General features: G+C 36.2%; 1 protein-coding gene across 1 annotated transcript in view; it reads right to left on the reverse strand.

Annotated features, from left to right (window-relative positions):
• The window catches only part of LOC137401129 (kelch domain-containing protein 3-like), a 54748-nt gene that overhangs the window by 27767 nt on the left and 14094 nt on the right, over positions 1–12887 (reverse strand). Inside the window, exons 3-4 of the mRNA XM_068087495.1 lie at positions 11383–11544; positions 5808–5995 (exon numbers count right to left, since the gene is read on the reverse strand). Of these exons, the coding sequence (XP_067943596.1) occupies positions 5808–5995; positions 11383–11544 (350 nt within the window). The remainder of the gene's footprint in view (positions 1–5807; positions 5996–11382; positions 11545–12887) is intronic.

Consider the following 12887-nt stretch of genomic DNA (forward strand, 5'->3'; position numbering starts at 1 on the left):
TGATAGCCAGAATGTTTCAAGACTAAAATCGACAAAACTTTATTGCGGCTAAATCACCCAGAAGAAAAATACGCGCTAACTGACATCACTATAGTTGCTATCTTTGCATTAGTTGATATCGGCCATTGCGTATAAGTTAAAGTGATACGCGTCTTTATTCTGTCGGTCTCTATTCAATTATAGACGACATAATCGCGCTTTCGATTGAGCTTTTTAATGGTGAACGAGTTTTATTGATTTCAATCTTCAAACGTCTTGGAAATCAGATCACCTCAAATATCGAAAACAATCACAAATGATAAGAAAATACTGATACTTTCTGATCAAATTTACTAAAGATTTCGCGCAAGTAGTTGGTCTTCAACACAATACAGAGTTTTGGAAAAAAACTCGTTTATGGTTTCAGGAAAGTTGATTGTTCCAAGCTGTTCCACAAACTGAAAAATTCAAATACTCCGCTGACTATACAAGCATTCGATTGGCTACTGCAAGGCTATGAAGAAATATGACAAAACTAGTTGAATCCCTGGCGTTCCTTGGGTAATAAAAATAGTTTGTGCAAAGAAAATCTATTTTTATTTAACATTTAACAACAGTTATCATTTCAACTTTTATGTTTCATATCATGAGAAGTGTTTTGTGACGTTGAAATACATTAAAAGAAAACTGTAAAGGTGTTTAAATGTAGGGGAAGGTGGGGCTAGTTGAGACAAGGGGCAAGTTGAGACAGTCCCATAATTTCTAGTTTGCTTCATATTAGAGAGTTGTCCTTTTTACTCAATAAAAGGCACTTCCTGTTGGTGTCATCTATGTTGGATACAAAGACATTGGATAACACTCATTCAAGTAAGAATAGATTTTCAAATTTTGAGTAATTTTTCTAAATATTTCCATTGACAGATATTTTTTAATTCTGAAAAAAGAGTTTGAATCATAAAGCTGAAACTTGGCCACATTTTAGTTTTGAATGTTCAACATAAATCACCAAATTTATAGATTGAAATAAAAAAGCATTTTTTATTTGGACCAATTTGGTCTTCAAAAGAAGTGAGGGGGCTAGTTGAGACAGTGTCGGTGGGGTAAGTTGAGACACTGTCTCAACTTGCCCCTAATACAGTACCAGTACACCCTCAGGTTACAAACTTAATCCATTCCAGTTTTGGACTCATATGCCAAGAAAATTGTATAGTGAGATATATAAACCCATAGTGAATATCTAAAGCAAACACTCCTAGTAAAATTCAACAAAATTTTATATACGTACTATATATATTAAAAATTAGTAACAAAACCTTTGTCAATTTTGGTAACTTTATTTACCTACAGTAACTTCAGTGTATTTAGTAGTTATGAGCTAGACTGAAATGTAAAACTACAATGTACTATGTATGTGCAGTGCGTTCGGTAGAAGTTTTTACTTTCTAGACAACTGGTTGTAGATCTTTAAATAATTATTGATTGGAAAGCTGATAAATATCTCTACAAGTTCGCTGTAATTGCATCAGTTAACCCACAAAGGTCTTATAAACTGCGCTGCAAAAAGCGTAGATTGCAATTTTTTGTTTCATTTCAATTTTGAAGGCATATTCTTTATTTTATAGGATATGTAACAATTTTGTAGAAAACTCATTGCACTCAATAACATGTTTGCAACAGTTTTCAGCAGCAACAGGCTTGTTGTAATGTCTTTTAATAATCTTTGTAAAAATTTATAATGTCAATTCCGGCTAACTTGTTTGTTATCAGCTAAATGCCAGTCCATCAATATGACATAACCACAGGTGCAAATCAGCCTGCAATCAGGTACAATGCCTTATCGCTGCCGATTCATATTCAAATGGACAACCACAAACTGCTGGAATTGTTTACCTTAGTAAGATTCACCAATCCTCAGCATCCTCATTCTTTTAAAAATAAATGTTTTCAGTATTGTCTCACAAAGTAAAAGAAATAAATGAAATCACTGCTGCCTTTATGTTGTCACTCTAAGCAATACGATGATTCTCTTCCAGTTTTATATAAATTTCCAGCAACCGTTTTCTTATTCATTTCATATTATATTCTCAGAGAGTGTAGACTTCTTTATAACTAAATAGAGCAGAAACTTATTGTACGCCTAAATCTCTCTTGGAAAGGAGTGTAAAAGGTATGTCTGTCTATATGTATGCTTTTATTTTTGGATTAATGTTGTTTATCTATGTTTTTAGTTTCTGCAATTCTTGTCAACACTTCACATTATATTTTATTAGCTATATGTCATATGTTAATCAAGCTTTAAAAACTTTCAGTTTCATGATGTTAAGATGTAAATATAACATGCAGATGTCAATTTTGTTGATTGCAGATCAGCATAAAACATGGTGAGAAACTACAAGAGGAAGACTGACAGAGGTAACAAAAATTTGATTGAGAAGCTTCAGTACGCTGTTCACTTGATGACTGCAGACAATTTTAGCTTGAGAGAGGCAGCAAGAAAGGCGAGTGTTGACAAATCCGCTTTGTCTAGATTTTGTAAAGGAAAACATATAGGTTACATTGCTCCACGCCAGGTTTTTGATGCTGCGTCAGAGGCAAAGCTTGCTGAATATTTGATAACGTCAGCTCACATGAATCATGGATTGACAATGGAAGAAGCAAGACGCCTTGCATATTCATTTGCATCGGCTAAAAATATCAGTGTCCCACAGTGTTGGAATGAAAAGAAAATGGCAGGAAAAGATTGGATTTTGAAGTTTATGGAACGGAATCCGGCATTATCTCTTAGAAAACCGGAGGCGACTAGCCTTGCCAGATCTACAGCATTTAACAAACATACAGTTGGCAAATTCTTTGAAAATCTCAAAGAAATTCATAGCAAGAACAATTTCACCGCTAACAGAATCTACAACATGGATGAAACTGGCCTAACTACAGTTCATGTACCGCCAAAGGTTATTGCCCCTAGAGCTATGAAGCAAGTTGGTCAGGTTACTTCTGGAGAAAGAGGCATTTTAGTCACCCTTGTTTGTTGCATAAGCGCTGATGGCAATTCAATTCCGCCTACATTTATCTGGCCACGCAAAACTGAACGTAATCTGGAGTCATATATGACCAATTCTCCACCAGGCAGTCTAGGGCTAGTTCATGAGAGTGGCTGGATGACAACTTCAAACTTCAATAAGTGGATGGCACATTTCATCAGCTTCAGCAAGCCATCTAAAGAGTCACCAGTGTTGCTGATTTTGGATAACCACCAAAGCCATTTGTCCTACGAAGGAATTGAAATGGCAAAAGAAAACAACGTGGTGCTTCTCACATTTCCGCCACATGTGACCAACCATCTTCAACCATTAGACATATCTGTCTATGGACCTTTGAAAAAGTAAGCCTATATGAAATGAAACTAAAATATATAACTATATTATAGAGCCAATATTTATTGACGTTATCAGATTTGGTTATGATGCACTTTAGACACAATGTTCTCTTAATTGTAGATATTACTCTTCCGCCTGCAATGGTTGGATGTTGGACAATGCCGGAAAGGCGATTAGCCTATACCAGATAGCTGGCCTTGCTGGCAAAGCTCTACAGCGATCCCAGACACCTGAAAACATTATTTCTGGATTTAGAGCGACAGGAATCTTTCCTTATGACCCCGAGAAATTCACAGATGCTGATTTTATGCCAGCCACTGTCACCGATCGTCCAGTTCTAGTTATGTCTGAGGGTTGCACCCCTACATCTGCCAGTGGAAGTGTGGTTTCCAATTTACTGCTTACTTCGGATCAGCCACACCCAATATCTAAAGTAACACCTGAAATGATAAGGCCTTACCCCAAGGCAGCATCAAGAAAAGGGCAAAGAGAAAGGAGAAGAGGTGAGACATTGGTGCTGACCAACACACCGATAAAAGAGAGAATCCAACAAGAAAGTTTGGCTAAAGAGAAAAAGCGTCGAACAGTCACGCTAACAAAAAAGCGACAAATAGTGGCTGTAAGCAGTTCTGAATCATCAGATGACGAGCCAGTGCCTTTTGATGACTCTTCATCTTGTGCTTCTGAAGACGAAGAAATGCAGGTGGAGAAAGACTCGATAACAGAGGGGGCTTATGTGGTTGCAGAATATTTGAGCAGAAAAGTAAAAAAATACTATGTTGGAAAGATACTAAGCACTTCTACCCCCAAAGATGTCGCTGAAGTGACTTTCCTCAAAAGACTAGGCGTAGGGTTCATATGGCCAGATGAGCAGGACATCGACATCATTGATATTAGTGCCATTAAGCTCATATTGCCACCACCTCAACCTTGCCCGGGTACTTCTCGTTCCCGAGACAAACTTCTCTTTGAAGTAGATCTGGACATGGTTAAGGAATAGACTGTTTATATGTATCACACACAGAAATGTGACAGTATACAACATTGTATTTGCATATTATTTGAGTCTAATATAAATAATATATGGGCTGTAATATTCTAGTTCCAAATATATGGTCAGATTTGATTGTTTTTTTCATAATATTTCATATTGTCTCAACTTGCCCCAGTGTCTGTCTGTACTTACCCCACTCCGGGGCAAGTTGAGACAGCTATTAGTCCTCCACTAAAATGGCCACAGAAATTTAATTTTTTGATCATATACCAAATTGACCAATGAACAATTTGAGCAACATGTGGCATGTTATTTTGCACACATCTAATATCCTTAATTCACAATGACCTAAAAGTTATTGCAAAAAACTGATTTTTGTCTCAACTAGCCCCACCTTCCCCTAAATGTGAAATAATTAGCAAGTGATGGCTAAATAAAGTCTCGTTTTGCAACGATTACAATGAAAAATTATTTGATATACATATATACGATTTTAATTCGTTTCAGCGTTGGCATCGTCGGGCAACAATGTCGTCTAAAATGGTACAGAACCATAGTAATTATCTACTGCAAACACCCCCTAGTAAAAATCATCAAAATTTAATATACGCACAGTAAATATTAAAAATTAGTAACAAGATAATATGTTAACCTTAGCAACTATAGTTACCTACAGTAACTTGAGTGTATTTAGTGGCTATAATCTGCAAAAATGTAACATTACAATGTACTGCATGCAGTACATACCTCGAGGAGTTCTTATCTTCGAGACAAAGGTATAACAGAAACGTTGAATTTAACTTGAATTAATTTATCTTACTAAACACATACTTAAAGTTAGATTTTATTAAACTAAACTTCAACTTTGTCATGGGCAAAAACTTTGTCATGTCGTACAATAAACACCGACTGCCGAATTTTAACTTTAAAAGCAAGTATTGTTTATATCGGATTATCGGGTGGTAGAAGTAAAAAAATATTTTTCGTTGTATGGTGAAGTCGAGAAACATTTTGTTCCATATAGCAAGGTGAAAAAATCTTATAAAAATGGGTATCGTAACCCGAAGGCGCACTATGTTAATTAATAATTTATCGTGTGCAATCGCAAAAGGGACACAGTATGAGGTAAAAGCAATGGGTGTGATAAGAACTGCTTAGCCTTGTGGTTACGCGCGTCTGTTAGGAGACTTGTGATCTGAATGTCTTGAGTTCAAATCCAGTACAAATGTGATTTTTCATAGATAGAACTTCATCGATATAACTGGACAGACAAACAGAAAAACTTACATATGTAGATACATAGACCACCAAGATAGAATATGTTTGGGCAGTCGTGTAGACAACGATTATTGCACAAGAAGGCATATTATACGTAAGCAGGGTTAAACAACTCTTAATTACTACACACACATTCGCCAGTTTATACCCTAAGCACAAATGAATATAAAGACACTTACGACGTGTTTAACCAGTTCCCATTTATAGCTGACGAGATCCAAAGTGTAGAGAGTCTTCGAGAATGAGCGTGAGCTTTCTTCATAGCCTCCAAACAGGTACATTTTGTCTCCGATCACAGTGCAGCTGTGACCATCTCTTCCTGGTGGTTTGGTTCCACTCACCTCCGGCCGACTCCACAAACCAGTGCCTACAGCCATTTGTTCACTTATGTTGAAGACTAGAATAATTTTTTGCTTTCTAACCAAGTTCTACGAGACATTACTGTTTGGCTGAAAGTTTTGAGAGGTCTCTTTTGGGCTTAATAAACTGAAACATAACTACAGAGTGAGGATTTCTCTGCCCTTAGCCTGTTCATGCTCTCTTCACTTCATAAGCTATCAGTGTTGCAATGTCCTAAAACCGCTTACAACAACCATTGATGAATAGCATGAATAATAACCTACTGCGAAGGTAACACAAAAAGCCTTTATTGCATGCAATTAATACCTATACAGATAAGTCCCACCTAGTCAGTGTGTCTGTCTGTTAGTCCGTGTCAACACTATGCGTTTCCACATTTTTTGGCCAAATTTATCCAAACTTCACCCGCATACGCTTCATGCATTCATCTAGGTCACTAAAATATTTGGTTTTAAAACTCCCTCTGGTTCCTTAGAATCCGCCTTTTAAACATCCACCTCCAGACTACCTGATTACGAACAAAAGAAACCCAGGGCACCTTCAGGCACGCACGTATCTATAAGAACTTGTACTCTGTAAAGTTATTTCAACTTGCAAATACATGAAAAAGCAAAACAGCGAAGATGTGGCTTACAAAGAGGCATCTGCTGCACGACAGTTTGTAATCGAATGTGCCATGCAACATGTGAGTTCAAAGTCGCGCATTACAACACTCGATGCATTACAACACGCGACGCATTACAACACGCGACGCATCACACCACACGACGCATCACACCATGCAACGCATCACAACACACGACGCATCACACCACGCGACGCATCACACCATGCGACGCATCACACCTGTGCGACGCATCACACCACTTGAAGCACCACACCACATAATGCATCACACCACGCGACGTATCATACGAATGTAAAAGCAGAGACCCAAGAGCTAGTAACTACACCACATTTCCTAACTTCCGCTATGATATAGATTTGAGAAAGTAACTCAAGCAGGTCAAATTTTTGTGGTTTTTTACACTTATATTAGCAGTTTCACAATTTGATGCGACGACGAAAGGTGATTACCACATTTTGACCAGCGATGTTAACACTGAAGCAGTGTGGATTCAATGCTCAAGGCTGCACAGTAATAATGCTATCAAAAACACCTCAAAGTACAAACGTTTCCCATATGACGTGAAGCTTGTCAAATATTCAACTACACCCATAGCAATTTATCAGATGAGTAATTGTGTAATTTATGATCAAGATCAATACGAGTAATTTATAAGTATCTCAAAACACCGTATCTCAGAGTGAATACGAAAAGGCTGACATAAATTAGACACTAAGCATAAAATAAAAAATTATACAAACTAAATTAATATAAACATTACCTAGAGTAAGTTAAAATTATGTCGCATATTTTTATACATTTCTGACATATATCTGTTCGAGAAAATAACAACAAAAACTTCTTTTTATTGACTATTATTTCATTTAGTTTGTTAGATTTTGTTTTTATATAATTTATGTCTTGCACTTATTTATCACTATCCGTAACCACCTGAAGTAGCTATATTAAATTTATAGATTGTGGAGCGAATTAAACTAAACACTACCTATGTCAATAGGAAAATCTGCTCCAACATATGATAGTTTTGACATGCAAAATTAAGCTCGAAACTATAAAGTTTTTATATATAGTTTACTGCAGAAAGTAAAAATAATTGAATGTAATAAACATTACTAAAAATTGAAAATTAACCAAACAAAAAACAAAGATAAATAATCAAAGTTAGTATAAATACTACCTAGTCTAGACTTATGCTACATGCATGTATCTCTACAATCTCTTCTATTACCTCTTCCTCCCAACCTATACGCTACCATGTCTATATCTCTGCTATGGCACCTTGACATGAAAAAATATATTATATATTATAAATAGGCATGTATTTTCTTCTAAACCTACATATTTAGTATATATATTAGCATGTCCAAACTTCTGTTTGTGTCTCCCTAAATAAAAGTAATAATACTAGAAACCCCTCTTTATAGATTATCACTGTAATAATTTCATATTTTCATTTTTCACATATTTTATATTTTACAAGTTTTATATTTTACATATAAATATATTTTAATGCGAAACAAAATTACCAAAGAGATATCACAGGTTTAGGAGCCGACTGACAAATTAAAAAAATTACTGTGCATTCTTACAGAAATATTTCCTGAGTCACACAACCTTTACTATAAAAGCTGCGTCCGACCAACCTTACTCATACTAAACGCCTTAGTAAAAAAGATCGCCTTAGGTGAAAATTGGTCTCTGATATTCCATGTTGCAGCCAGGTACACTAACCACTGCACCACTCGACCACGTTGCCGAGTTGAAAAATAATTACGCACATATTTACTACCCTTGTCGATCTCTTAAGACGCGTGAGACCATCTGCATGCTAGTGGCCATACTGGTTAAAACAGGCAAAATGTGTGTTTCGCCAGTTACTATGGATGAGTGGACAAACAAGACAGCCGATGTATGCCGTCTTCATTGTCTGCTTTCTTCAAAGAAAGCAGACAATGAATACAGCATGTCCTCACAGGACATGCTGTTCTCTCTTCATGTCCTGTGAGGACATTGGTGATCATGGATCGCCACACTTCAAATAACCAATAATATTCTAAACAGGTTTCAACTGTGGTTTGTTATTGCCTTCTGTTGGGTGATTTTTTTATTGAGACACTATCTCTAGCTGGCCATTTGCTTGCAGAGGAGCTCCTCCACCCTTAATCGGGTTTTTTTTGTCCTGCAAGGTAGCTAGCCACCCAGCAGGACCGAAGGCTGCTTATCGTTGCAAGTCCTTATGCGATTTGAATTACTGACCAATTGATCATAAGCCAGGGCTCTTACTGGAGGCGGGTTTAGTAAAACGCGTGATGCGTGAATCGTCGAGACGATTCAAAATACTTCTAAACAACATAAACACTCATCAATGAGTTTGAGGATTTCCAGTTAGGTAAAAAAAACTTTGTGACACTGCCCGATGGATAACATCATGCCAGATCATCATAAAATTGCTCCCAATGGCTTGCCGGATGCATTTTAAGTAATATCTCAACAAACTAGAAAAATGTGTGAGGGTCAAAATTGGTTCGAAATGTATTAAAACTATCTAAAAACACTTTAAAATCTATCAGAAATTGTCAGGAGTCATATTCACACATGCTAGAAAAAAACTAACCTGTATTATCTTGAAAATAATTCAAACTTGAAAACATCACTGGAAACTTTTACACATTTTTAAAGAAATCCTATGCAGTTTGTCCATCTTAGCGTGTTATCCTAGATTTACAATTATACTATTTAGGCAATTTATTGAAATAACAATTTGGCAAATTAGTTCTGAGTTTTAGGGCTAAGTTGTGTAACACTACAATACCAATTAAAGATTACAATGAAAACACAACTGCAAAAACTTTTTCCTCAGTTTACTAAATTGTAATGTTACAGCAATCAATCTAAGAATATGTTCGTCAATTTCTTTTCTCCAGTTCCTTTTGAGAATCTTCTTCCATTGTAGTATAATTTCTCATACCCAGATATCTAGAATTTTTTTTATGATTAATTTGGCTTAGATGTGTTTTAGTGAGCATGTTTTTACTATAAACAATGTGGCTGAGGAGTTAAATAGAACTCCTTGATGTGACGATTATAACACACCCCAAACATCTCTACTAAAACCACTTAGGTTACATGCTAGTCGTCAGCGGTTAATAATAATGCCAACTAGTTGATGATCTTGCTGTAAACTCCACGGGCCCATGACCAAGATCTATCACTATAATGATAAAACCCTCACGCATTTTGCTGATTTGTTGAAATATTACATAAAATGCATTTGGTAAGCCATTGGAAGCATTTTTATGCCGATCTGGCATGATTTTAGCCAGGACGCAATTTTTTTCCCAACTGAAAATCCTCCAAAACTGATCTATGAGTTAGAATGATTTTGTGTTGTTTAGAAGTGGTTCTAAACATGCTGATTCATGAATCACGACTGCTACTTTCAACATCATTGTTTTTCACAAACATTCAATTGGAAGCACAACATCAATCCACTACAGATTTCATGAAACCCAACATTGCTTGATCGCCACGGAATCCATTATTTTTACCGAAGAAATTTTGTTGAAAGGTTTAGCCAGAGATTCATTCTTGTGTGACAGGCATAATCCAAATACGCCAGTCTTTAGTGGCACTCATTGCGATATTCTTATCACTCCTAGTCATAACAAACATACTAACTATAGGCAGAGACAGAGACTTTACTCACAGACGATCTAGAAGTTTCCATAAGTTAATCTCAGGTTTTTCCTGTTGACTGAATTGACAACAAAAAGGTTGCTATGAGTAATTCACCCATGGCAATATATATCGGTACTAAAACGCTGGTAATCACGTTTGTTGTGAAAGATCTTAAGTCATAACTATGTGCATAATTATTCCAATATATGTGAAGGTGGCCAAATGGTGCAGTGGTTAGTGAAATGGTCTGCAAAGCCAAATAGCTGAGTTCAATTCCAGTGTGATGCATTTATTTTTCTTAACCCTTTAAGAGTGGTTTCAGACAGACATGGCCCTTATTATAGTAAAGATTGAGTTGAACAATTACTGTATTAATGTACAAAGAATGTATCTTATTGTTGATACTGTATATCGTTAGTATGGATAGCTGCGGAACTGTGCTGACGCAAAGACCTCGTTCTACATAGTTAGCTTGACAGAATTACCGTAGACCGGTAGAATTGGTAGTCGGTACCCAAATGTTTACACAACATTTGGAGAAAGTGAGTAGAACAAATTTTCAATTTTCGTTATTTGAGGCCTTTGAAACATTCATAATAATGCATCTGTAGCTGGATTTAAAATTTTATTCTAGCCAACATGAGCAAATACAAAATAAGATATATGCTAATAGAGCCGCATTAGACTAGACCTTTATCGCAAATAGCCGATGTGAATACGAGAGATAGAGACAGGTTGTATAACACGTGACATCATTTTGGGCAAGTCTGGGCACATTTTTGTGGCCTGAGCGTTTTTACCGCGATCAGACTTTTTCGATTTTAATCTTCAAATATCTTGGCAATGAGATCGCGTAACACAACAAACAACATATCAACTGATAGAGAAAAAAAATGCTTTCTTTTAAGATCAACTCAAATTTGACGCAACCACATCTTTAAGAGCGGTTTCGGACAGACACAGCCTTTATTATAGTAAAGATTCAGTTGAACAAATACTGTAGTAATGTACAAAGAATGTATCTTATTGTTGCTAAGAGTATATTATTAGGAAAAGTATCGCCGAGCATTCCTCTGAGATATACATACCCACGTCAAACTTGTAAACATGATCTGATACTCCGTCCACCTCATTCCTGCCTCCATAGATGATACAAGAGCCCTCGAATACCACTACTGTATGACCATATCTCTGGTATGGTATGTCAGCTGGATCACCTCTATATTGTAACCGCATCCATTTCATCGCAACTGTAAAAGTTAAAAAAGATGTTTGGCAAAAGTTCAAATTAGAAAATAACCTCATGCAAGGTAGTTTAGTGTTCTTAATCTATATGACAAAGGCGCAGTAGCTTGGACACTACAAAAGATTTATAGGGCAATGGAATTGATTGAAATTGCACAGAATACAAAAAACAAGCGCAGAAATCCCAGGCTATTTGCCACTGATATCCTGGGGTTCACGCCAACTACCCGTCTATGTTGCGACAGCAGACGGACTATCAGCATTGGCAGCAAGGATGAATGCACTAGTACACCTCTACAGCCAAATTCATACTTAGTGATGTTAAAAACTTAAAATAGACTGACCGCACGTTCATGCAAAGCTCGCAGTTTAAAACCAATAGTTTTTTGTCTGCCACAAACCAGGGTGGGAAAAAATCATAATTTAAAAAAAAAGAATTTTTTTAATTTAAATTAGATTTCATTTGAATAGGATTTTTTTGAAAAATCAATTAGCAGCTGTTTTTTCATAACTGCTAACATAATATTATTTAATTTTGTTGAAGTGTGCCAGATGAAAACATTAGCAACATAACAAAACAACTTTGCACCACTTTAATATACTGAAAGTTGTTTTTATTTTAATTTTGACCAAGTTGTGCAGTTCATATTCACAGTAGACCCTCTATAAATCTTATTTTTCGACATGGAAAAAATCGTCAAACATGATTATTTTAGGATGATTTAAATCAGTTGATTTTAATCGGCTAACCTTGCCACAAACTATAGGCTATATCGCTAGTACATTGGCGGGCCCGTGCGAGTTAAAGATCGTTATGTGTAATAACTATGTGCACAATTATGCTTAAATATAGAAAGGTGGTTGAGTGAAACAGTGGTGGCGCACTTGACTGGGAATCTGAATATTCAGGTTCAATTACCATGCGTCGCAATCCTTTTTCCTAACGCTCCGAGCATGGCTCGGGCAGACGAGCAAGAATACTCACAGCTCTTATTATAATAAAGATCGAAAAGGAATTTTGTCACCTTTGTTCTGCTATACAAGAATAGGATTAGATGTTGGTTGGATTGCATTAAGTGACTGAAATTCTCTGCAGTCTGTGAATAGGATAAAATCAGTTTTGTACTACACGGTCCTAGTCAGGGTGTACCAGTATGAATGAAATCATCAACAAACTATTTACGTCTATAAATTTAAACCATAACTGTCGCGTACAACTTTCATCGTATTTTCTAGTTAAGTCAGACACGCTGATTCCGATTTTGTACTCAAAATAAAGATTGGTTCACTAACCTTCAAATGCATAAAAGCTTTTTTAAACCGTTCTAATATCTGTCTCGAAAACAGC

This window comes from Watersipora subatra, chromosome 7 (genome assembly GCF_963576615.1).
Source record: "Watersipora subatra chromosome 7, tzWatSuba1.1, whole genome shotgun sequence".
NCBI lineage: Eukaryota > Metazoa > Bryozoa > Gymnolaemata > Cheilostomatida > Watersiporidae > Watersipora > Watersipora subatra.